General features: G+C 49.0%; 1 protein-coding gene across 4 annotated transcripts in view; it reads right to left on the bottom strand.

The window, feature by feature from the left end:
* Window positions 1-23,189, bottom strand: part of ADCY3 (adenylate cyclase 3) — a 101,263-nt gene that overhangs the window by 43,480 nt on the left and 34,594 nt on the right. For all 4 annotated transcript variants that reach the window (XM_032294303.1, XM_032294306.1, XM_032294305.1 and 1 more), the window contains exon 3: window positions 9,629-9,778. In XM_032294303.1, coding sequence (XP_032150194.1) covers window positions 9,629-9,778 — 150 coding nt within the window. The remainder of the gene's footprint in view (window positions 1-9,628; window positions 9,779-23,189) is intronic.

Genomic DNA, 23,189 nt, shown 5'->3' with positions numbered 1-23,189 from the left:
GACAGGTAGATCACCTGAGATCAAGAGTTTGAGACCAGCCTGGCCAACAAAACCCCGTCTCTAAACACGAAAATTAGCCAGGCACAGTGGCCGGCACCTGTAATCCCAGCTACTTGGAAGGCTGACGAAGGGGAATCGCTTGAACCTGGGAGGTAGAGGTTGCAGTGAGCTGAGACTGTGCCACTGTACTCCAGCCTGAGCAACAGAGTGAGACTCCATCTCAAAAGCAAAAAAAACAAAAAACAAGTGTCAGACTCCGGTCCCAGGTTTTCTTTCAGGTAAAGATGTTGTGAACCAGCTAGAGGTGGTGGTGGCACAACACCGTGAGTGTACTAAATCACTTTTAAGGGGTGTTCGTTTATGTGCATTTTACCTCTATAAAAAAGAAAAAAAAAAAATCAAGCAAACCTGAGTTTTTCTAGCTACAAACCTAATTTATAATACCATAATAGTTTTTTAAAATTGTTTTTCTTTTCTTTTTTTAGTTTTTTTTGAGACGGAGTTTCGCTCTTGTTACCCAGGCTGGAGTGCAATGGCGCGATCTCGGCTCACCGCAACCTCCGCCTCCTGGGTTCAGGCAATTCTCCTGCCTCAGCCTCCTGAGTAGCTGGGATTACAGGCACGTGCCACCATGCCCAGCTAATTTTTTGTAGTTTTAGTAGAGACGGGGTTTCACCATGTTGACCAGGATGGTCTCGATCTCTTGACCTCGTGATCCACCCGCCTCGGCCTCCCAAAGTGCTGGGATTACAGGCGTGAGCCACCGCGCCCGGCCAAAATTGTTTTTCAAAGAGACTCCCAGATTAAGGGAGTTTTGCTGGTCTCTTCTACTTTCCTATACCTTCAGAATTTGATCCAACAATCATATGATGGTAGACAGTCTGAGTGGCTACTCTGGCCAGATGCTGTGCTAATAGCTACTGAACATCCACCTCCCCTCAGCCATAGGAAACAGGCAGAGGCTCGGGTACTTGGTTCTTGGCTGCTGTGCTATGCGAGATGAAGGGGTTAATCTTTTAATCAGGGTAAAACATGGCTAGGACGCTCTCAAATACTGGGACAAAAAAAAAAAAAAAAGCCTGAAGGAATAGGCCTCTGTGATGGTTAATACTGAGTGTCAACTTGACTGGCCTGAAGGACACACGGTATTGATTCTGGATGTATCTGTGAGGGTGTTGCTAAAGGAGATTAACATTCAAATGAGTGGGCTGGGAAAGGCAGACCCACCCTCAATCTGGGTGGTCACAATCTAATCAGTGGCCAATTCGCTAGAATATAAACAGGCAGAAAAATGTGAAGAGAGAGACTGGCTTAGTCTCCCCGCCTATATCTTTCTCCTGTGCTGGATGCTTCTCCAAGTTCTTCAGTTTTGAAACTCAGACTGGCTCTACTTGCTCTTCAACCTGCAGACGGCCTATTGTGGGACCTTGTGATCATGTGTGTTAATACTTAGTAATCTCCCCTTTACATATACATATATATACATGTATATGTATATGGAATATGTATCTATTCCATTAGTTCTGTCCTTCTAGAGAACCCTGACTCATACAGAATCTGTTAGACTTTTTTCTTTATTTTAGAGATGGGGTCTCACCATGTTGGCCAGGTTGGTCTTGAACTCTTGGCCTCAAGCAGTCCTTCTGCTTCAGCCTCCCAAAGTGCTAGAATGACAGGCGTGAGGCACTGTGCCTGCCTCTTTTTATTTTCTTTATAATTGTATATTCTTGCCAAATATTATACAATGTAGGCCAAGAAAGCAAAGGAACTCTTGCAAACTTCAGTTAACCAGGCTGTGGCTTGAGCCAAATGGGGCTAAGGCAGGAAACAACTCACAGGATGTCACTCCTGCCTCGAAGCCAGTTCCCTGGGGCTGGGGTTTTCTAACAGGAATCCTTCAGGGAGGGTTTCCAAAAGCAAGGAGGTATTTTCTAGATAAACAAGGAAAACCTAAGTGCCTAAGTGTACTCTCACTCATTGCTGGTGGAGTAGAAATTATTTGAAACTCTATATGAGGCTGGGCGGAGTGGCTCATACCTGTCATCCCAGTACTGTGGGAGGCCAGGGCAAAGAGATCACTTGAGGTCAGGAGTTTGAGACCAGCTTGGCCAACATGGTGAAACCCCATCTCTACTAAAAATACAAAAATTAGCCTGGTGTGGCGGTGCATGCCTGTGGTCCCAGCTACTCAGGAGGCTGAGGCTGGAGAATAGCTTAAACCCAGGAGGCGGAAGTTATGAGTTGAGATCGCACCACTGCACTGTAGCCTGGGCAATAGAGTGAGACTCTGTCTCAAAAAAAAAAAAAAAAAAAAAAAAGCTGGGTGCGGTGGCTCACACCTGTAATCCCAGCACTTTGGGAGGCCGAGGTGGGCAGATCACCTGAGGTCAGGAGTTCAAGACCAGCCTGACCAACATGGTGAAACCCCATATTTACTAAAAATACCAAAAGTTAGCCAGGTGTAGTGGCGGGCATCTGTAATCCCAGCTACTCAGGAGGCTGAGACAGGAGAATTGCTTGAACCTGGAAGGCGGAGGTTACAGTGAGCCGAGATTGTGTCATTGCACTCCAGCCTGGGCAACAAGAGCAAAACTCCACCTCAAAAAAAAAAAAAGATTTAGTACAAGAGCATGAATAGGCTACCATCTGCGTGCGTGCGTGCGTGCGTGCGTGTGTGTGTGTGTGAAAATTCTATAAACCTCTGAAAGGGTACATTAAAAAGATAACAGTGATTGGTATTGTCTGATGTTTGGGGCTGGATGGTTAAGGGAAATATAGGTAGGATGACTCACTTTTCCTACTATACCCTTTTTCTCATACTTTTATAATTTTATACATGTATACTTTTGCTATAGAGGATCTTATGGCAGGCCAACCCTTCAGACAAGAACAGCGATAAAAGCTGGATAAAATACATAGAAACCCAGCTCTTTAAAGGCTATGGAAACAAACAAAACAGCCAGCACTTGAGGGGCCAAGATCTCAGGGGAAGGGAAACACATTTAAGTGAGCCCAACACACTCTGTCATTTTTCCCCCGCAACCGGGGTGGAGCGGCTGGAGAGAGCGCAATGACGAGGGCTCTCACGGGGCTGGAGAAACAAGAGCTGTGGGCAAATTCCAAGGCAGAGAGAGTAGAGGCGCTAAGACTTACCCTGGGAAAGAGAACCACGCAACAGTGAGCCCGACTTTCTGTACACTATTACTCTTTAGTATTTGCATGCGGCAAGAGACCAAGGATCCAAGCAGCAAGTGAGAGCTAAGAGGCTAAGGACAGAGGATGGCTTCTGCAGTCACACTGCTGAGGAGTTCAAGGCACCATGAGAAAAGGACCTGCCCTTCAGTTAAGATCCCTGAAAAGCTATTTCCTATCTGCCCCTGCTCTAACCATCTGCCACAAGAAAAGTCAATCCTCTCTGGAGAGACGCAACATTATTCAGAGCCACTACTATTTCCCATCCACAACATCTAGTATTTAATTTTTAAAATGCCAAAAGGCTACAGTGGGAACATCGCTTGAGGCCAAGAGTTTAAGACCAGTTTGGGCAACATAGCAAGCCTCCATCTCTACAAAATTATTTTTGTTTTATTAGCTGGGCATGGTGGCATACACCTGCAGTCGCAGATACTCAGAAGGCTGAGGTGGGAATTTCGCTTGAGCTCAGGAGTTCAAACATGCAATAAGCCACCTGTACTTCCAGCCTGGGTGACAAAGCAATACCCCGTCTCAAAAAAAAAAAAAAGAAAAAAAAGAAAAAAAAAAGCCGCCAAGATGCCAGGCAACAGGGCCAAATTTCAGTAACAACAACAACAAAATGCATATCCATTAGTATTCCAGATAATATGGTTGTCAGTCAGGGACTTTAAAATCAATGTAATATATTTCAAAAAATAGATGTCAACGTGGGAATACATAGCCAGGGAACTGAAGTCCAGTTTTTAAAATCAAATGGAAACTCCAGAACAGAAAAGCATATAATTGAAATTGATGACTCAATAAACCACTGATCTGACAAAGCAGAGAAGACAGGATTAGTAAACTGTAGGTTAGGTCCATAAAAATATTCAGTCTGAAGTGCAGAAAGAAAAAAAGATTCAAAAAAGGAAGAGATACTTCTGGAACATGGTAAAAATGTCTAACAGGGATAGTGAGTACTAGAGGAAAGCAGCAAATGGGAAGAAGCAATAAAAAGATACTGGCTGAAAATGCTCAAACTGACGAGGGATATCAAACCAACATTCAGTAAGCTCTTTGAATACCAAGCAGAGCAACTGCAAAGAAAACTCCCAGGTGCAGCATTGTAAAACTACCGAGACCAAAAACAAAGAGCACTGGGAAAGCAACCAGAGGAAAGAGTATGCATTAAATGTAACAGGAACAACAGTCTATCTGACGACTGGTATTTCAACAGGAATGATGGAAGCTGAAGGAGAGTGGAATGATGCCTATAAGGGGCTAGAAATAAAAAATGGCAGCCTTTTTTTTTTTTTTTTTTGAGACAGAGTCTTGCTCTGTAGACAGGTGCCAGGCTGGAGTGCAGTGGCACAATCTTGGCTCACTGCAACCTCCGCCTCCCGAGTTCAAGCAATTCTCCTGCCTCAGCCTCCCGAGTAGCTGGGACTATAGGCGTGCGCCACCATGCCCAGCTAATTTTTTGTATTTTAGTAGAGATGGGGTTTCACCAAGTTGGCCAGGATGGCCTCGATTTCTTGACCTCGTGATCCACCCGCCTCGGCCTCCCAACGTGCTGGGATTACAGGCGTGAGCCACCACACCTGGCCAGCCTAGAATTCTTAATCTGCAAAAAGTGTTGGTATGGTTTGAATGTGTCCATTTAAAATTCAGGTGTTGCCAATGTAATAGTATTAAGAGATGGGGCCTTTAAGAAGGGATCAGGCCACCCCTCTTTTGTAGGATTAAGGCCCTTTTAAAAGGGGCATCACAAAACATTCAGCTAGCCTGCCCTTCTGCCACGTATGGACACCAGAACAAACATTGATGCCTTGATCTTGGACTTCCCAGCCTCTGGAACTGTAAGAAGTAAATTTCTGTTCTTTATAAATTACCCAGTTTCAGGTATTCTGTTGTAGCAGCACAAAACAAACAAAGACAGGTGTCTTTCAAAAGTGAAAGCAAAATAAACACTCCAAGGTAATCAGAAATGGAGAGAATTTGGTACCAAGAGATTAGCATAAAAGGTAGTACTAAAGGAAATTCTTCATTTCTTTGCTTCATTTTCTTGAAGAAATTCAGAGCAATTGAGAGGGAAAACCATGGGTAACTATATAAGAATATTAATAATCATAATAAGGGCTTACGGAGTTTAAAATATGTTGAACTAAAACACATTACAATAATGGCCAGAATACGGGGAGCAGAGGCTTGTTAAATGAAGCTAAAATGCTGTGAGGTTTGGCCAGGTGTGGTGGCTCATGTCTGTAATCCCAGCACTTTGGAAAGCTGAGGCAGGAGAATCATGAGGTCAAGAGTTCGAGACCAGCCTGGCCAGCATGGTGAAAGCCTGTCTCTACTTAAAAAATAATAATAATAATAATAATTAGCCTGGCATAGTGGTGCACACCTGGAATCCCAGCTACTCAGGAGGCTGAGGGAGAATTACTTGAACCCAGGAGTTGCAGTGAACCAAGATCGTGCCACTGTACTCTAGCCTGGGTGACAGAGGGAGACTCCGTCTCAAAAAAAGAAGAAAAAAAAAAAGGTAAGTACTAATTTGAGGCAGATGCAAATGTTGACATTATTTCATTTTTAAAAGACTTGACACATTTTGTAGAATATACGTTATTCTCAAGTGCATCAAAACTGATCATATGCTAGGCCAAAATCAGTTCCAACGAATTTCAAAGGCTTGAAATCAGAGTATGTTCTCTAACCAGAATAAAGCTACAAATCAACATAACTGTGAACAAATCCTCAAATGTTTAGAACTTAGTGCACTTCTACATTGCCCACAGATCAAAGACATTTCAATGAAAATTAGTAAATACTTTTAATTAAATGACATTGAAAATAGGGCATATTAAAACTTGTGAAATAAAGCTCAAACAATGTAATGAGTGAAATCTGTAGCATTAAATACATGGTTTAGGAAAAGAAAGGCTGAAAATTGGTCATCTAAAGTTCTGTTTGGCTGTGCTCATGTCTGTACTCCCAACACTTTGGGAGGCCGAGGCATTCGAGACCAGCCTAGCCAACATGGTGAAACGCTGTCTCTGCTACAAACACAAAAAATTAGCCAGTGTGGTGGTGTGTGCCTATAATCCCGGCTATTTGGAGGCTGAGACAGGAGAATCCCTTCATCCCAGGAGGTGGAGATTGCAGTGAGCCTAGATTGCACCATTGAACTCCAGCTTGGAAGACAGAGTGAGATTCTCTCTCAAAAAAACAAAACAAAAACAATAAAGATCCATTTTAAGGTAAAAAAAAGACACCAATTAAAACCAAAGGAAAAAAAGGATGACAAAGTTAAAAGCATAAATAAATTAGAAATACGAAATGTACAAAGAAAGTAACAAAGATTAAAGGTGATCTGCTGAAGAGGCTAAGACATTAATAAGCCTTAGCAAGATTAAGAACAATTTAAAAAGGCACAGATTATCTTTGGTAATGAAAAGGAACATCACTACACATTGCAGACAAAAGATAAAAAGAAAATATTATGAATGTTATGCCAAAATTTTGAAAATTTGAATGGACACGTTTCTGGGGGAAAAAACCTCTCTTAAAACCTGTACAAAAGGAAATATAAAAACTGAACAGCCTTATATCTATGAGGGAAACAGAATCTTCCCCTAAAGAACACTTCAGGCCCATAGGACTTCATTAGTGCTTTTTTCTAAGACAGGTCTTACTTTGTCGCCCAGTCTGGAGTGCAGTGGCACAATCACAGCTCACCACAGCCTTAATCTCCTGGCCTCAAGCAATCCTTCCACCTCAGCCCCCCAAGTAGCTGGAACTACAGGCATGCACCATCATGCTCAGCTAATTTTTTAATTTATTGTAGAGGTGGGGTCTTGCTTTATTGCCTAGGCTGGGCTTGAACTCCTGGACTCAAGTGATCCTCCTGTCTCAGCCTCCTAAAGTGCTGGTATTAAAGGCATAGCCACCATGCCTGGCCGTGACTTCTAAATTTAAGGAATAACCCAAATTATTTTCAAACTCTCAGGGATTAGAAAGAGGGAACATTTCTCAAATTATTTCATGAGTTGGGCATAACCCTGATACCAAAACCTGTCAAGCACATGGAAAGGAAAGAAAATGGCAGGCAGGTTTCTCTCGAATGGTCACAGAAGACGCAAGGAGAATGTGAGTAAATGGAAACTCACAAGGGCCAGGATTCTAACCCTCCCAATGGTAACGGTGCTTTCACAGTCCCAGTAGGATTCACACAGATTCCTTCTCACCCTGAAAACAATCTTTCAAAGGTGGTTTTACATATGGGGATACTGAAGTCCAAAGAGGGGCAGCAACGAGCCCAAGGCCACACTCAGGACAGAGCCTGGCTAGACAAATTCATTCCATCTGATGGACATTTATAGGCCCTGGCTATGCACCCAGCTAGGTGGGAGGATGCACCTTACCCCTCCCCCCACACATACACCTCTGCACCTCCCTTCCACCCCTGGACCTCCCTGTCCTGGGGCCAATGTCTGCTGTGCCGCTGCAGAGTGGGAAGGCAATGCAGAGAAGCACTAGTGTTGCCCAGGCAAGCTGCTAGCACCTTCAGGAGCCCAGGGGCACCCAGGGATGACCCTCTCTGCTGGTCCCCAGGCTCCATAAGCTGACCCTGCCCAGAGGTAGCATATGGCCCTGGGTGTTAGAAAGGCCCTGTGCACTTCAAAGGCTCCCTGTGGCCCTGTGCACCTCAGCCTACCTCTAACCATTTCCCAGCGCTATGGGTTACAGAGTACTTCTGTGTTTCTCATTTGACCCTGAAGAAACCTGCCAGACAAATGTCAGTGCCTCCACTTTGCAGATGAGGAAAAGTGAGGCTTTGTAGGATGGATAACTTATCTAAATTATCTACACGGAGAACAACAGCCCCAGGGTGAAACACAGGGCCTTCCTCATCACACAGGGCCCCCGTTCAGTGCGAGTTAAGATGTCCTAGATTGTACAATATGAGACAGACAAGATCGACGCAGACAGACATGCTGAAAACTGCACAAATGCTATATAAAAAGAATGCTTGGCCTAGCTAAGTGTTGACACATTTTTTTTTTTTAAGTGTAGAGAACCCAGAGGGATGCCGCCACAGTGAGAGATCAGACACAAATAAGGCATGAGACAGTATAAAAGAAACAGAAATTGAAGAATGCCTTTCAAGAGGCTTTATAATCCAGGAAAGGAGAATTCTTTCAACACACACAGGCTCTTCAATAACTTCAGGTCCCAGGGCCCAGGGGCGGGGTGAATACAATGGGCCATTAAACCTGGGCCTTTGTCACAATGGCAGCCAGCGAAAATCCCATCCCACAGGGGCCTTCTGAAAGGAATGAGATTGGTAAATGGGGAGGAAAAACATCCGCTGGACAGTGGAATGAGGGACCTATCAGCTAAATGACTTAGAATGTCAGTGAGGCCTGATGGTGGAACCCCTGTAGGCCAAGAGCTCCAGAGTGGGCCCCAAAACCAAAGCCCTGTCCATCTGAGTGGCAGCATCTATGAAAACAGCAATTTCAGTGAATCAGGAGCACAGAGAACCTCCTGAACAAAAATGACATTGTTCCCAGAGCAGAGAATCATAGCATCAACCTATCGAGTTTGTTTTTGAAGGGGAAATAAACCTATGGATAACAGGAAATTGGTGGATGTAATTTCTGGAGGCCTTCAAAAAACATGTGAGATGAATCCAGGCCAAAGCTATGTAAAAGCCTGAGTGACATGGGAACTGGGAGGATGGTTCTGCCATGGAGGAGCCTGGAGGAAAGCCAGGACACCCAGGCAGGGACAGCCAGGCCTCTCTCCAGATGGAGAATGTCAACAGGGGGTATCCCTGGGGAACGGGCTGGTTTTCCTTCTTCAGCAGTGACCTAGGGTGGGAAGGTAAGGGAGGGAGGAGCTCCCTGGGGGTTGGGGTGTGAGGCTGACGAACTTCACCCAGCAGGACCCTGAGGCCACAGGATGAGTCAACGCCCCACCTGTGGCATGAGCAGGTGCACAGGGTGGATCTGCGGTGGGACCAGCAAGAGAAGTGGGGGAGGCATGACTTGAAGGGATGCCCGTGATGCCCCTGACCTTGGCCCCGAGAAGGTCATCTGAGAAAGGAATGCAGGAAGTCATAGCTGGTTGCTTGGGCAATGCATTTCTTTAAAGGAAAAAGTTTTACATTACAGAAACAAAACAAAACAAAACAGAGCACGAAGGCAGAAAAGGAGAGATCTGGGTCACGCAGAAGCAGATTTAGGAGTGAGAGGCTCCCTGAAGCTCAGAAGCTGCCCTCTAATGGCAGAGGAACTCAGGTGGCCAAGTTCAAAGGCAAACACCTGAACTGGGCGGATAAACGCCAAGCTCCACATAGTCAGGGGCTGTCACTGTGGTTCCTCTCCCTATGACAGGGTCACAGTCCCTGAGCCCAAGCTCCAGGCCCGTGGCCTCCCGAGAGCCTCACCTGCTGCTGGCTCTGCTCCTCCAGGTTCATCTTCACCTCCAGCGACTGGCGGGCCTCCAGGAAGGCCTTGCGGTGCTTGCGGTCGGCCATGTAGTAGGACATGATGCCCACAGTGATGGCGCATAGGTAGAGGAAGACATTGGCCAGGATCTGTACCCCAAAGAAGAAGAGAGAAAAGGCCAGTGGTAAAGGCACGTTTTCAGAAAAGGGAATGGAGGAGGTGGGTTGGGTGGGGACCAAAATCAAGCCTCAAGTTGCCTGAAGTCCAGGGAGAGGCCCAGCAGGGCCTGGTACCTCAGAACCTCATGGATAGTGGCCCACCAAGGGGCATGGCTCGAGAGCCTCAGACACCACTGCACGTACCATGGATGGGTGGCCCACCCAGGGGCATGGCTCGAGAGCCTGAAAGGCTCAAGGGTTCCATGAGCAGTAGGGTGCAGGCGTGCAAAGCTGGCTGAGGGGCTGTGGTTCCCCCTCTAGCTTCCCAACAAAGCAAGGCTGGCCAGTCCCTCCACGGATGGGGACTGAGTAGACCCTCGCCACCCATTCATTCCTTCACACATTTGCTCAAGCAGCACACGCTCAGATGCTCCCATGTGCTGTGCTGACTCACTGGGGAGGAGGGTGCACAAATCCCAGGTCCCACTGGGCAGGACTATGTAATTCTAAACGCTCAGATGGTTTGGGTTGCCGCAGAAGCCCTGAAGAGGTCCCAGGCTGATTCAGTAGCCACAGTGTTGACCTTACACATGTGTCACAGGTTTCTAGTTTTCTGAGATTCACAGGTATCCCCTTAGCTAACCCCACCTGCCAGCAGGTGAGGGGTGCCCAGTACCAATACTCAGGTCTCAAGCTATTGGGGGGGTTCCTGGGACCTGAGGTCTCCCCCACTGCCTGCAAGGTCAGTGTAGTAGCTCAAAGGGCTTCTGGGGCATCAAGTGCCCGTTCCCCATGCCTGGGATGCTGAAGACCCCCCAGGTGTGACCCCCCCCACTTCCACAGGCTGTAGAGACTGCAGATCTGATGGTCTCCTGCTGGGATAACCTTGGATATAGACCTGAACATCCCAACCATGCCTGACATCCAGGCCTGGCTGCTGCTACTCCAACCTCTGGCCATGACTGGGCCCCCACGTGGCTGGACTGAGTGCTAATCCCTCCTACTTCTTCAAGACTACTGGGCTCGGTAAGCCTTTTCAAGCAAGGCCCCTTTCCTGGTCCGGCTCCTCCAGCTTCCCTGGCGCCAGCTCCATGCCCTTCCCCCGAGGCTATGCCCACCCTCTCAGCCCTGGTTCGCCGATGCCCCGCCTGCTCGGTGTGGTTTCTTGGAACTGAGTCTGGAGTTGAGAAATGGGATGGGAAGAGAAGCGGAAGAATTTCTCAGTTTCTGGACCTCAGGGGAGGAAAGACTGGCCTCAGAGTAGAATGGATTCTGGGGTAGGTGAAAACTGCAGGGAAATCAATTTCAAATTTTAAACAAGATGGTCTAATAGACAAGGGAGGCTGGTTCTGACATGAGTTTTCTGAGTTCTCTTGTTTATGCCATATCCCCTCTGAACTGTCTTGTTTCATCAGAGCTGATCAGCACTCGCTCTGAGGACCCGCCACTGCCACACCCTGCTGAATGTTCCTGCAGCCTCTGTGGCCCTCAACAAGGGCCCAGGCCCACCACATCATGAATCAGGAGCTCAGGTAAGTCTCAATGCTGGTCAGCAAGTCACCGGGTGTAGATTCCCAAGCTCTGGCCTCTGGTTCCAGCCTGTAATGACCCGTCAATCTCCTGGGTCTGGGCAGCCCTAGCCGCCTACCTCATCTGTGGGGCAAGTCTGCAGGGGCAGGACAACCCACCCCTGTCTGAGCGGTCGGTACCAGTATGGCCTCAGGCCACTCGGTCAACACCTGATTGGCCAAAAAGCTGCCAGCATGTGTTGAGGGAGTCCAAGCAAAACCCACAGACACGCTGGGCTCAAGAGCACCTCCAGCAGCCCGGAGGTCGCTCTCCTGCGGGGGCTGCGTGACCTTGGAAGTCTGCTTGCCCCCAAGCTCATGATGCCAGAAGCCAGGAGACCTGGGTGACAAGGTCAGCCTTCCTTACCAAGCCACACATCAGCGCCCAGGGCCAAAGGTCTCCAAGACTCAGCGCTCTGAGTCCTGGAAGCCAAGGGAGAAGACACACGTGGAGGTGGAGGCCAATTGGGAACGGAGCACCTGGGCCCCGCACTGCTGGGGTTGGGGACCCTGCATGGAGCACCCTCCCCGCCCCCCCCCCCACATCCCCACACAAGGCAGGCTGCCCTGGGGCCACAACCATTTGAGTATTTCACTGGGCTGAGGAAAGAGCTCTGCACTCTGGGTCTTCCTGCTTCCAATGGACATGCCCTGCCTGGCCATCACATGAGGACAGATGGGACAGGCTCTATCAAGTGAGCAGTGCTGAGCTTGTGCAAGGAGTTGCTGACATTACCCCTTGGTTGTCTACCCAAGACCTGCTGTGCAGGCCATCAGAACAACAATCTCAGAAAAACTTCACACCAGTCACCAAAGATCACGACCCAAGGCTGGAAGCAGGGCTCAGGTCTGGCTCATGCCTGGTGCCCCTCTATGCAGGACAGTATTTCTTTCATTGCTCTGCAAGTTTTAAAAAATAAAATCTGCTTTTTCACTCAACTTGTAGGTACATACAGTAGGGAACATAAATTCAGTGGAACCCTGAACTCTGACCCTGCCCCTCACCAGCTTGCAACTTTCCAGGTCCAACCACCACGCTGAGCTCCAGTTTGAGTGCTGAGCTGAGAATCGACTCCCCTCAATGCTCCCCTTGGCCCTGACACTGTCTGGTCTTCGCCCACCTCACTTCCGAGGACAAAGGCAAGGCCATGAGACCTGCCCACAGAGAAGCTCGTGCCGTCCTAGACACCAGCACTTTATCAGCCTCATCTCCTCTAGCTTTGCAACCAGTGCTGAGGTAGGTGATGTCATTCTGGTCTTACGAAAGGAATTGAGATTAAACAATGTGTTCCAACTACAGGGTGAGAACTCCTCCCACATTGCAATCTCAGGCTGGGCACGGTGGCTCACTCCTGTAATCCCAGCACTTTGGGAGGCTGAAGCAGGTGGATTACCTGAGGTCGGGAGTTTGAGACCAGCCTGGCCAACATGGTGAAACCCTATCTCTACTAAAAATACAAAAATTAGCCAGGTGTGGTGGCATGTGCCTGTAATCCCAGCTACTCAGGAGGCTGAGGCAGGAGAATCGCTTGAACCTGGGAGGCTGAATTTGCAGTGAGCCAGGATTGCACCACTGCACTCCAGCCTGGTGACAGAGCAAGACGGGCTCAAACAAAACAAAACAAAATTAGAGGGCGAGACCCCCTCCACATTCAAACGTCTCTCTATGGTTCAAAACCCTGCCCTAAAGCACTCCTCAGTTTATTTACATATTTCACAACCCCACCTCTTCCCAGGAAAGAGTGTGGACTCCTTTTTTGGTGGGGGGTGGAGACAGACAGGGTCTCACTTTGTTGCTCAGGATGCACTGCAGTGGCGCAATCATGGCTCACCACAGCCTCAAATTTCTGAGCTCAAGGGATCCTCCCCCTCAGCCTCTGAGTAGCTGGGATTACAGGCACACACTACTAGTCCCTGCTAATTTTATTCTTTGTAGAGACAGGGTCTTGCTATATTGCCCAGGCTGCTCTTAGACTCCTGGGCTCAGGTGATCCTCCTGCCTCAGTTGCCCAAAATGGTGGGACTACAGGTGTGAGCCACTGTACCTGGCCTACGGATTTTTTAAACTGAAATTTTAGATGGCCACGAAGATGCCAGCCCTACAGCACTTAGGTGTGAGCTGCACACATTTTAAATCTGAAACAAAGAAGAACACTTGCAGACTTTCCACAGCTGCCACACACAGTGGGGGTCGTTATCTCTAAGCTATTAAGGTTCAGAAATTTCCTGCTTCATATTTATAAATGTGTATCTCACTTAGCAAAATGAATGTGTCCCTCAAAATATGTCTGCAAAAAGCGAGTTTCACTCCTTCAGCAGTGAGCCGGGCACTGAGCTGGCCCTGGGAAGGGCAGTGGCATGACGCTGTCCCTGTCCACAGGGCAGGCAGGTGTGGCCGCAGGAAGGACCTGATGGCGCGTAGGCGGGCAGCTGCCGTCCCTCTAAAACCCATCCCTCACGACTGCCTCTCATCACAGCTTAGGAGCTTGAGACCCAGGAAAAAATTTGGCCTCTGGAGAAAACCTGAACCCTAGTGAGACTCTGAAATAGGTCTTTCACGTCACCATGACATATGGGTTTCTCTGCACCAGGCCTTGAGCTCTGCTGATCTGGGATTAATTTTTCGGTGCTCCCACTCCCAGGCAAGGGTGAGAAGAGATCCTCCTTTTTAGAACTCTCCTCCCTCCAGGGCTGCCGCACCCGCACCCAGTACTTTGCAAACCCCACCCCACCTGGCCCACCTGGCAGGCTGTCACCTGAGAGCCCCGCAGAGACCTCCCATCTGCTCCGACACCCGCACTGCTGCACCCCAGGCAGCCCCTCCTGCTCCCTGTGCCCTGCCACTGTGTGCTGACAGACCCGTCTACTCTACCAGATGGGGCATCTGGGAAGCTGGGCACTGTCCTCACGCCTGTGTCCTCAGCCCATCCTGGCTCCATTCAGCCCCAGGTGCCCAGGAAGCCTCACACTGTCAGGCAGCACAGATGTGGGTTATGACTCACCCACCACCCACCCCTCACCCCTTCAGCCTGTGGTCAGCAGGCGAACAGAGCAGAAACCATCAGTAAACACGAGCTTCCGGCCCCAAGTCCTTCTCGGGGTCCAGCTTCGCTGCTTCCGGCCTTCCAATGAGCATCCCCTACCTACCCCAAAGAACCCTAGCCCTAAGAACAAAGAGGAACAAGGCTCAGTCACTCCCCTGAGGACAGCAGACGTGGCAGGTACATTTTGGAAGCGATCTAGAGCATCAGACAGAGCAGACAAAGAGGCAGGAAGAGAGGTGTGAAGAGTTGGGGAGATCACAACCAATTAGGGTGATGCTGAGGACAGCTTCACAAAGACATGGGCATTAAAGAAAGATGCGGGGTATGTCTGAAACACAAAGACCAGCTCAGACACCACACTGGGTGAGTGGCACACAGGAGACTTCTCCCTCTCTGGAATCATGGAGAAGATATCCCGAGGGCTCTCGCTCTGAGTGCTCTGCACATACAGGCACCATCTGAGCACCAGACACAGGGGAAGAGAGAGCTGGCGCTCCAAGCCTTGCTCCTGGGTGTGGTCCGTGGTCCTTGGCCCAGGGGCAGCAGCTGTACCCAGAAGCTGGCTGCACTGCCCAGTCCAGGACCTGGACTCCCCAAACCCATGAGGCTGAGAAGCCTGCTCTGGACACCACCAAGGTCACCTCTTCTTGCCCCATGGCCCCCTTCAGATTGCACAGCATGGTCAGGCTCTGTGTGACAGGTGCACAGCCACTGGGTTCTATTTATAGATCTTTTTAAAAGTTTTCTTGATCCTAAAGTTTTCCTGGAAATAACATTTCAAATGAATTGCTCTGCTTTTTTAAAATACACAACATTTTAAAAATATAAAGTGCGTCTCCCAAATGGATAAACACTCGGACTAGAGTGTCATCTAACCCATGACAGTCTGATACAGTGCTTCTAATATCCTGGCTCAGAATGCAACCATGAGAAAATTCCTTTCCAAAATCCTCCCTCCTGCAAGTTTATGCATCTCAAGATCCTGCGCATTTGCTAACAACCTGCAGGGAAATGGGCTGCTCTGAGTGGGACTGCAGAGTGAAGTCACCCCATTGGAGGTGATCTGGTGGCTCTCTTACCCAAACCAATCTCTCCCTATAAGCTCATTCCAGCCTGAAGATTCCAGAACGCTCCAGAACTGTGGAGAAGCTGAGCGAGAGAAAGCTGCTCAGGGTGCACTGCCCGTGTTGCCCAGAGACCTATGACGTTCTGTGGCTAGAGACCAGCTGCGCGGGAGGCTCTTCATTAAAACTTCTCAGATGGTTTGGGAAAAAAGTCTCCTAGCCGCCATGGGGCAGGAAGGAGCAGGGGAGTTGGCCCCTCCAAAGGCAGCCAGCCTTCTCTCACCCAAGGAGGCCCAGCCAGAACCTGTGAGGCCGCCACTTAGCACAGATGGGTCCCGTATCTGGGGCCACCCTCACTGCAGACCCCTGTAGAGGCTGCTGCAGTGGCTCCTTCTCAGCCAAGTCCCTGTGAAATCTCCCTCCCCTTAGAGGCCTTCCCCACCCACCCCACTCCCTCTCCCTTGAGTCTGGCCTTGAGGCCCAGCACAGAATGTTCTGCACTTGCCCTTCTCTGTCCTTACTCCTTCGCCTCCTCGACTGGAAAGCAAGCTCCATGCATGAGGCCAGGGCATGGGTAGTTTCCCTGCTGGCTCCCCAGCGCCCAGGACTGCGGCACACAGGAAGCCACAGGGGACAACTGACGGATGGAGGGACGGGAAGAGGTCAGGCCTGAGGGTCACGCAGGCCTGCCCATGGCTGCCCACAGGCAGGGGTAGGTACATTTTGGGAGCGATCTAGAGCATCAGAGCATCAGACAGAGCAGACCAAGAGGCAGGAAGAGAGGTGTGAACAGTTGGGGAGTCACCTCGCCTCTCTGACTGGGTTCCCTGCCCTTGCAGCGACCCCGCAGGTATTCCAGTAAGACTGAAAGAGATCACGTGCAATACACCTCACACAGGGCTTGGCACAAAATATGCTTTCCATGACTTCTTCTTTGCTTCCACGGAAGGCAAATTAGTACAAAATAATAATACTTTGAGGGCATTTTACAAGAGCCTCATGTTCATCTTCCTATTTGTTTCTTACGACAAGAGGAGGCAGGCCAGTTTTCTTATTCTCATTTTGCAAAAGAGACTTAAAGTCAGAGAAATACATTTATGAGCCCCAGTTTCTTAACAGAGCTGAGACTGAAACCCAGATCTTCCACCCCTGGGTCCAGGATGGTGATGGTATCTGCCATGGTGGGGCTACAGCTGGGGAACAGGGGGTTCCCCAAGAGCTAAGGATCCAGTTAGGGCCTGGTGCATCTGGGCAGGTGGGGAGGAAGAGGCATAAGGTCTGCAGACAGTGGGCAACTCTCTCATGCTGCTTTGGGCAAATTCTAAGCATCGCTGCACCAAGAGAGATTCTGGGATCTCCAATCAATGCAACTTTAATCAACACAACACAAGGCTCAAGCCTGGGGTGCTGCTGCCATACCCTTCCACACTGGGTATCTGCCACGTTTCCACCATGTGCCTCAAAACAGAGGGGCCTCCAGAAGCATTCTGCTTATTTTATGACTTGTGCATGCCCTTGCTAAAAGATGCTCAATGTTGACCCTCTTCCAAAACAAAGAGGACTTCCAGGACAGGCATCCAGCCAACCTGACATGTTATGCAAGGTCCCTCACAATCTGCCAGGCAGCCAGCACAGCTTCTCAGGTTGTGCACCGCCAGGGGCACCACCACACAGACCTGTCGTGAAGGCTTCCCCAGAGACATGGAACGTGGTGGCCTTGGCCACAGGCTCTAGTGTGTTGAATCTGGTTGCTCCTCAACAGCCTCCTCTGCCGCCAACCACAACGGGCCTCTCTCCAGTCCTCTCTACGAGATGTGCTATTTCAGGGACCCAAGGCTCCAACCAAAACATCCAGCCCCTGCTGCCTGTGGAGGTCATGTTATGATGAGTCTGTGACCTCACCCTTGTCAAGCACGTAGCAGAAATAATAAATGATTCAAACATAAGAGTATCAGAGCTCAGAAGAGAATAGAAATGGTACATAGTGACAAGCTGGCTGCTTTAGACGCGGTATGAGGGAGACAGCTGGCCCTAGTTCTTCACTCACCCGTAGAAGTATCAGGCAGCCACATCCTTGCAGAGTATTAAATCTCCTTCCAGCCAGGCACGGTGGCTCATGCTGCACCCCCTACAGCAGCACATTTCTGAAATGCATGTGAGGACTGGCTTTTCCTCTTGTGCTTCCACCATCACCAGCATTGGGAGGCCAAGGCGGGCAGATCACTTGAGGTCAGGAGTTCGAGACCAGCCTGGCCAACATGGCAAAACCTTGTCTCTACTAAAAATATAAAAATTAGCCAGGTGTGGTGGCAGGCACCTATAATCCCTGTAATCCCAGCTGCTCGGGAGACCGAGGTAGGAGAATCGCTTAAACCCAGGAGGCGGAGGTTGCCGTGAGCCAAGATCTCACCGCTATACTCCAGCCTGGGTGACAGAGCGAGACTCCAACTCAAAAAAAATAAAAAAAGTCTCCTTCCCTCCTGCTGGCTTTGACCATGTGACTTGCTTTGGCCAAAAAGACGTTAGCATCTATAGCAGCAGCACATTTCTGAAATGCATGTGATGGCTGGCTCTTCCTCTTATGCTTCTGCCATTACCACAACACCACACACCAAGAAGCTTGCTGGTTCAACAGAATGAGAAACTGACTCAGCAGAACTGATCCCAAAGCTTAGAGCCAAAGCCATCTGAGCCCAGACCAGATCAGCACCACCTCAGCCGACCCACAGATGTGCGAATGAGGAACGCATGTCATGACACACTGAGTTTTGGGCTGTTATGCAGCATTAGGTAAAAACAGCCGGCCGGGTGCGGTGGCTCAATCCTGTAATCCCAGCACTTTGGGAGGCCGAGGCGGGTGGATCATGAGGTCAAGAGATCGAGACCATCCTGGTCAACATGGTGAAACCCCGTCTCTACTAAAAATACAAAAACTTAGCTGGGCATGGTGGTGCATGCCTGTAATCCCAGCTACTCGGGAGGCTGAGGCAGGAGAATTGCCTGAACCCAGGAGGCGGAGGTTGCGGTGAGCCGAGATCGCGCCATTGTACTCCAGCCTGGGTAACAAGTGTGAAGCTCCATCTCAAAAAAACAAAACAAAACAAAAAAAACAGCTAACACCGATGTTAGGACCGGTATCCTGGAAGCAGTGTCATTTAACTGAGATGAGAATGCCAAATAAGACCCAGCCACAGGAGAGGCCGGAAGGGCATTCTGGACGGAGAAGACACTCGCAGTGCAAAGGAGACCCCTACACAGCACAAGGCACCGCCTTCCCTCAGTGCAGCTCCTGATGCATCTGTGTGTATCTCCCCCAAGAGGACGCAGTAAGTACCTGAGGTCACGCGTGTCACATTTGTAGCCCCAGGGCCTTGTACAGCTATTGGGACATAGCAAACATGAGCTGTGTGAACAGCTACGGTGGTAAAAAGAAGCTGAAAGAACAGTGCATTCTCCATCGAAGTGTTCCCCCTTGATAAGAGCCAAAATGAAGATAAATATAGAGAAGTGGTTCTCAGCCAGAGGTGGCAGCCCACCACCAAGACCACTCCGCAGCGTGTCTGGAGACATTTTAGACAGTCATGACTGGGAAGGCGGGTGCTACTGGCCCCTGGTGGGTGGAGGCCAGGGATGCAGCTGAACATCCTACACCACACAGGGCAGTCCCCCCACAAAGAACCATCCAGCCCCAAATGTCAATGGAGCCAACGATGAGAAACCCTGGCCTGGAACAAGGCCTTCTTCCTTTCCAGTTCCCGAGTGCTCACAATGAACTTGTTCAAGCTTTTCTGCTGCAGAATAATGAACTCTAAAGCAATGGTGTACACAAGCAGATTGATTTTTATGTCAATTGTAGAGTCTGTGGGCTAAGAGGAGAATGCTGCTTATTGAACATAAAGACACAGCAGCCTGATCAGTGCACCCACCAAGAAGGCCCACATTTCAGGGGTGTCAATGCTCAAAACCAGAGAAGACCATCTGGTCCACCTCCCTGTTTCCATTCAGGAATGGGAGCTGAGATGTAGCATCTTATCCTAAGCTAGGGATTATTCACTTGAACTTTATGGGCTAGGCTTTGGAGGAGCTGGTGAACCCCTAAGAGTAGGGGAGAAATCACACTTTGCCCATCTCTGGGAAGCAAGTCTGTTGCTCTCATCAGGTTTTCCTAATTAGCCCAGATGACTGAGAACCACAAAACTCCTCAAAAGCTCCCCCATCCTCTTACTGCTTCACTAGACAGAAACATCTGCTCACAGCATTTCCTGTCTCCTCTTATTGATGTGACTTCAGTAGTCACCTTGGTCTCTTTCTCCAGGCCAAATAATTCCAATTCTACTTAAAGAAGTCCATTTTAAAGCCAAATCATGTTTGGTCTCAGGTCTTTTTTTTTAAAAAAGTGGTCAATTCAACCCTACTGAGTACTCTGGTGAGTGGCAGACCCCACACTGGGCCCTGGAGATTATAAAATTACCTCAAGGAGCTGAATCTACTGACAGTAAAGAAGCTAGCAGTGGCCGAGCCTAGTGGCTCACACCTGTAATCCCAGCACTTTGGGAGGCTGAGGCAGGTGGATCACTTGAGGTCAGGCGTTTGAGACCATCCTGGGCAACTTGGTGAAACTCCATCTCTACTGAAAATACAAAAATTAGCCAGTGTACAGTGGCACACGCCTGTAGTTCCAGTTATTGGGAGGCTGAGGCACAAGAACTGCTTGAACCTGGGAGGCAGACGTTGCAGTGGGCTAAGATCATACCACTGGACTCCTCCAGCCTGGGTGATGGAGTGAGGCTCTGTCTCAAAAAAAGCAGCAGCTAGCAGTGAACAGAGCATGTGCAAATCCATTCCGAGGGAGAGTGGAGAAGTCAGCAAAGGCCCCCACGAGGGAGGAAAGCTTGGGCTGGCCACACTCAGTTGCAGTTTTCACGTGTTCTGAAAACACCAAGCTTTCACATATATTTGGGCATATAGATTCTGGATGATAAAGAAAATTCAAACCAATTTCTAGCTGACGGCCAATACTAAGTGAGGCCAGAGGAGAACAGGGCTCCACGCTTTCACTCATGCTTTCCCACCTGTAAGCAACCCTGGGTACATTCACACGCACAGATCCCCTGACTGTCTGGAACTGATTTTAGATGAACTTGAAAACAAATGTACCAGCTCGGAGGAAGACAAGTGTATAATCTGGAGACAGAAGATATTTATGAATCCAGATACAGCATCACACAAACTTAAAATGTAAAAACTTGAAGGGAACAGATCACTGGTGACACAAAAACACCAAGGCCTTCTCTTGTGTTTGTGTCCATGCAACAGAACAAACTCTTTGGATTCTAAAACTCCCTACACCTTTCAATTCAGAAAACGACATTTTGAGAGTAAAATTTTTTGCACACCCTCTGCAGCAAAAACCATATTATGTGCTCTCCTGAATCACAGCTTCCTCCTTGGGGGTTTGATTCCTCTTTTTTCTCCCCTTTAGTCCTTCTAGGGGTTTCTCAGCAATTCCTTCTTTCTACAGCCTCTCACAGCTTTCTCAGGGACATTCGGCTCTTTTTCCCAGTCACTGGTTCTGATGCAACCCTTCCGCTCTGCTTCTGAGTTGCTATTTTTTCTAGTTCAGCGTTTCTGAGCCAGGCACACCAGCATCCCAAGGGGACCTGGTTAAAATGGGAGATTCCAGGGTCCTAGCCCACAGAATCCCCAGCATTTGCATCTGTGCCCTTCTTCAGGTGATTCTCTTCTATGGAATCACTGTTCAAGGTGGAGTCTAGATATGAAAACAAGGCAAAGAGCTTCCAGCCTTCCTGGGTCTTTAAACTAAACACTCATGCTGCTGTTTTAGGCCATCTTCCTATGCCTATTTTTCTTCTATGCATTTATTGTTTTTTTCTTCTATGCATCGTTTTTTGCTTTTTCTATGCATTTGTTTTTTTCTTCTGTGCATTTATATTTTTTTTCCTATGGATTTATTGTTTTTCCTTCTTTTTCTATTTTTCTTCTATGCATTTTTTTCTTCCCCCTCTCCCCCCAGAAGGAGTCTCACTCTGTTGCCCAGGCTGGAGTGCAATGGAGTGATCTCAGCTCACTGTAACCCCCACCTCCCAGGTTCAAGCAATTCTCTGCCTCAGCCTCCCTAGTAGCTGGGATTACAGGCACCTACCACCACACCTGGCTAATTTTTGTATTTTTAGTAGAGGCAGGGGTTTCACCATCTTGGCCAGGCTTGTCTTGAATTCCTGACTTCGTGATCCACCCACCTCAGCCTCCCAAAGTGCTGAGATTACAGGTTTGCACCACCTTTTTTTTTTTTTTTTTTGAGATGGAGTCTCACTCTATTGCTCAGGTTGGGGTGCAGTGGCACAATCTCGTTTCACTGCAACCTCCACCTCCCAGGTTTGAGTGATTTTCCTGCCTCAGCCTTCTGAGTAGCTGGAATTACAGGCACCTGCCACCATGCCCAGCTAATTTTTGTATTTTTAGTAGAGACAGAGTTCTGCTATGTTGGCCAGGCTGGTCTTGAACTCCTGACCTCAAATATCCACCCACCTCAGCCTCCCAAAGTGCTGGGATTACAGGCATGAGCCACCACACCTGGCCCTCATTTTCTAACAATCATCTGATCCCTGGTTCACCCCCACTCGGAGTTAGGTACCTCCTTACCATCCTTTTACCTTCTGACCAGCATCTCTCCCACACATTCAAAGCTCCATCCACAGTGGTGTTTTCCATCTGCAGATGCTGCTTCATGTCTCCTGCGTTTAATTCTGTTCCCTGGTTTTCAATTCAGATTTAAATTCCTTTCCAAGTTTCCTCCTTCTTGTCCTGAGAGACTCTGGTCTGGAAGGACCATGGCAGGTCATGGATGAGGCCTCTCAATGCAGCCTCTTAGTCACATGACAGAGACTTCCATATTCCAGAATTCAGGTTTGAAGCCCTGGAGAGCTATGAGCTCTCCTAAATTCCGGTTCCTCAGCCTCTGCCCGCTTGATGAGCATCACCTGCGGTGCGCCCCTCACCCCTACTCAGATCCCAACTGTGGCTGCGCCTCAGAGTGACCTGGGGAGTTATGAACAGGCAGCACCCACAAAGGTGGAACCAGAGGCCCAGACACTGGTATTGCTGAAAAGCTTCCAGGAGATTTAGTGTGACCAGGAGTGGGAAACGCTAAAGTCAATGCGAACACCCAAGCTTGTCACGGTCTCCCCAACCAGCCCTGATCCGCAGGTCCTAGCCCTGCCAACACTGCATCCAGCCAGGAACACCGCACCCAACATGGCGCGGGTCCTCAGTGACGCTGGCTGAATGCCTGAACCTGCACCGCCTGCTCTGTCTCACTGGGCTCCTTTCTGTGCCTCCAGCGGGTCCTTTGTCCCATCTGGTCTTCCCAGGTAAAAGCCTCTGGGGCTCCTTTGTTCTCACTCTTGCTGCCACTACCTGGCTCACACCCTCCCCTCCCAGAGGGCTGGGGACAGACTCATCTCGCTGGTCCTGCCAATCCACCCCGGAACAACGTTAATCTTCCAAAATAATATTTTTGCAAGTACCACCTTTGCTCAAAACACCTCAATAGCTGCCAAGTGTCCAAGAGTTCAAAAATCTTCATTCTGGCATTTGGGGTCCTATATACTCAGGGCTTTATCATGAACTTGATCCTAACCATCCCCCCAACACAGCTGCTCCCTGAGGTAAACCATCTGCTTTAGCCAAGCTGACATCTTTCGCA

This window comes from Sapajus apella, unplaced genomic scaffold (assembly GCF_009761245.1).
Source record: "Sapajus apella isolate SASKATOON/1434 unplaced genomic scaffold, GSC_monkey_1.0 scaffold31, whole genome shotgun sequence".
Lineage (NCBI taxonomy): Eukaryota > Metazoa > Chordata > Mammalia > Primates > Cebidae > Sapajus > Sapajus apella.
The sequence above is the reverse complement of the archived record's forward strand: the minus strand, read 5'-3'. Positions and strand labels throughout refer to the sequence as shown.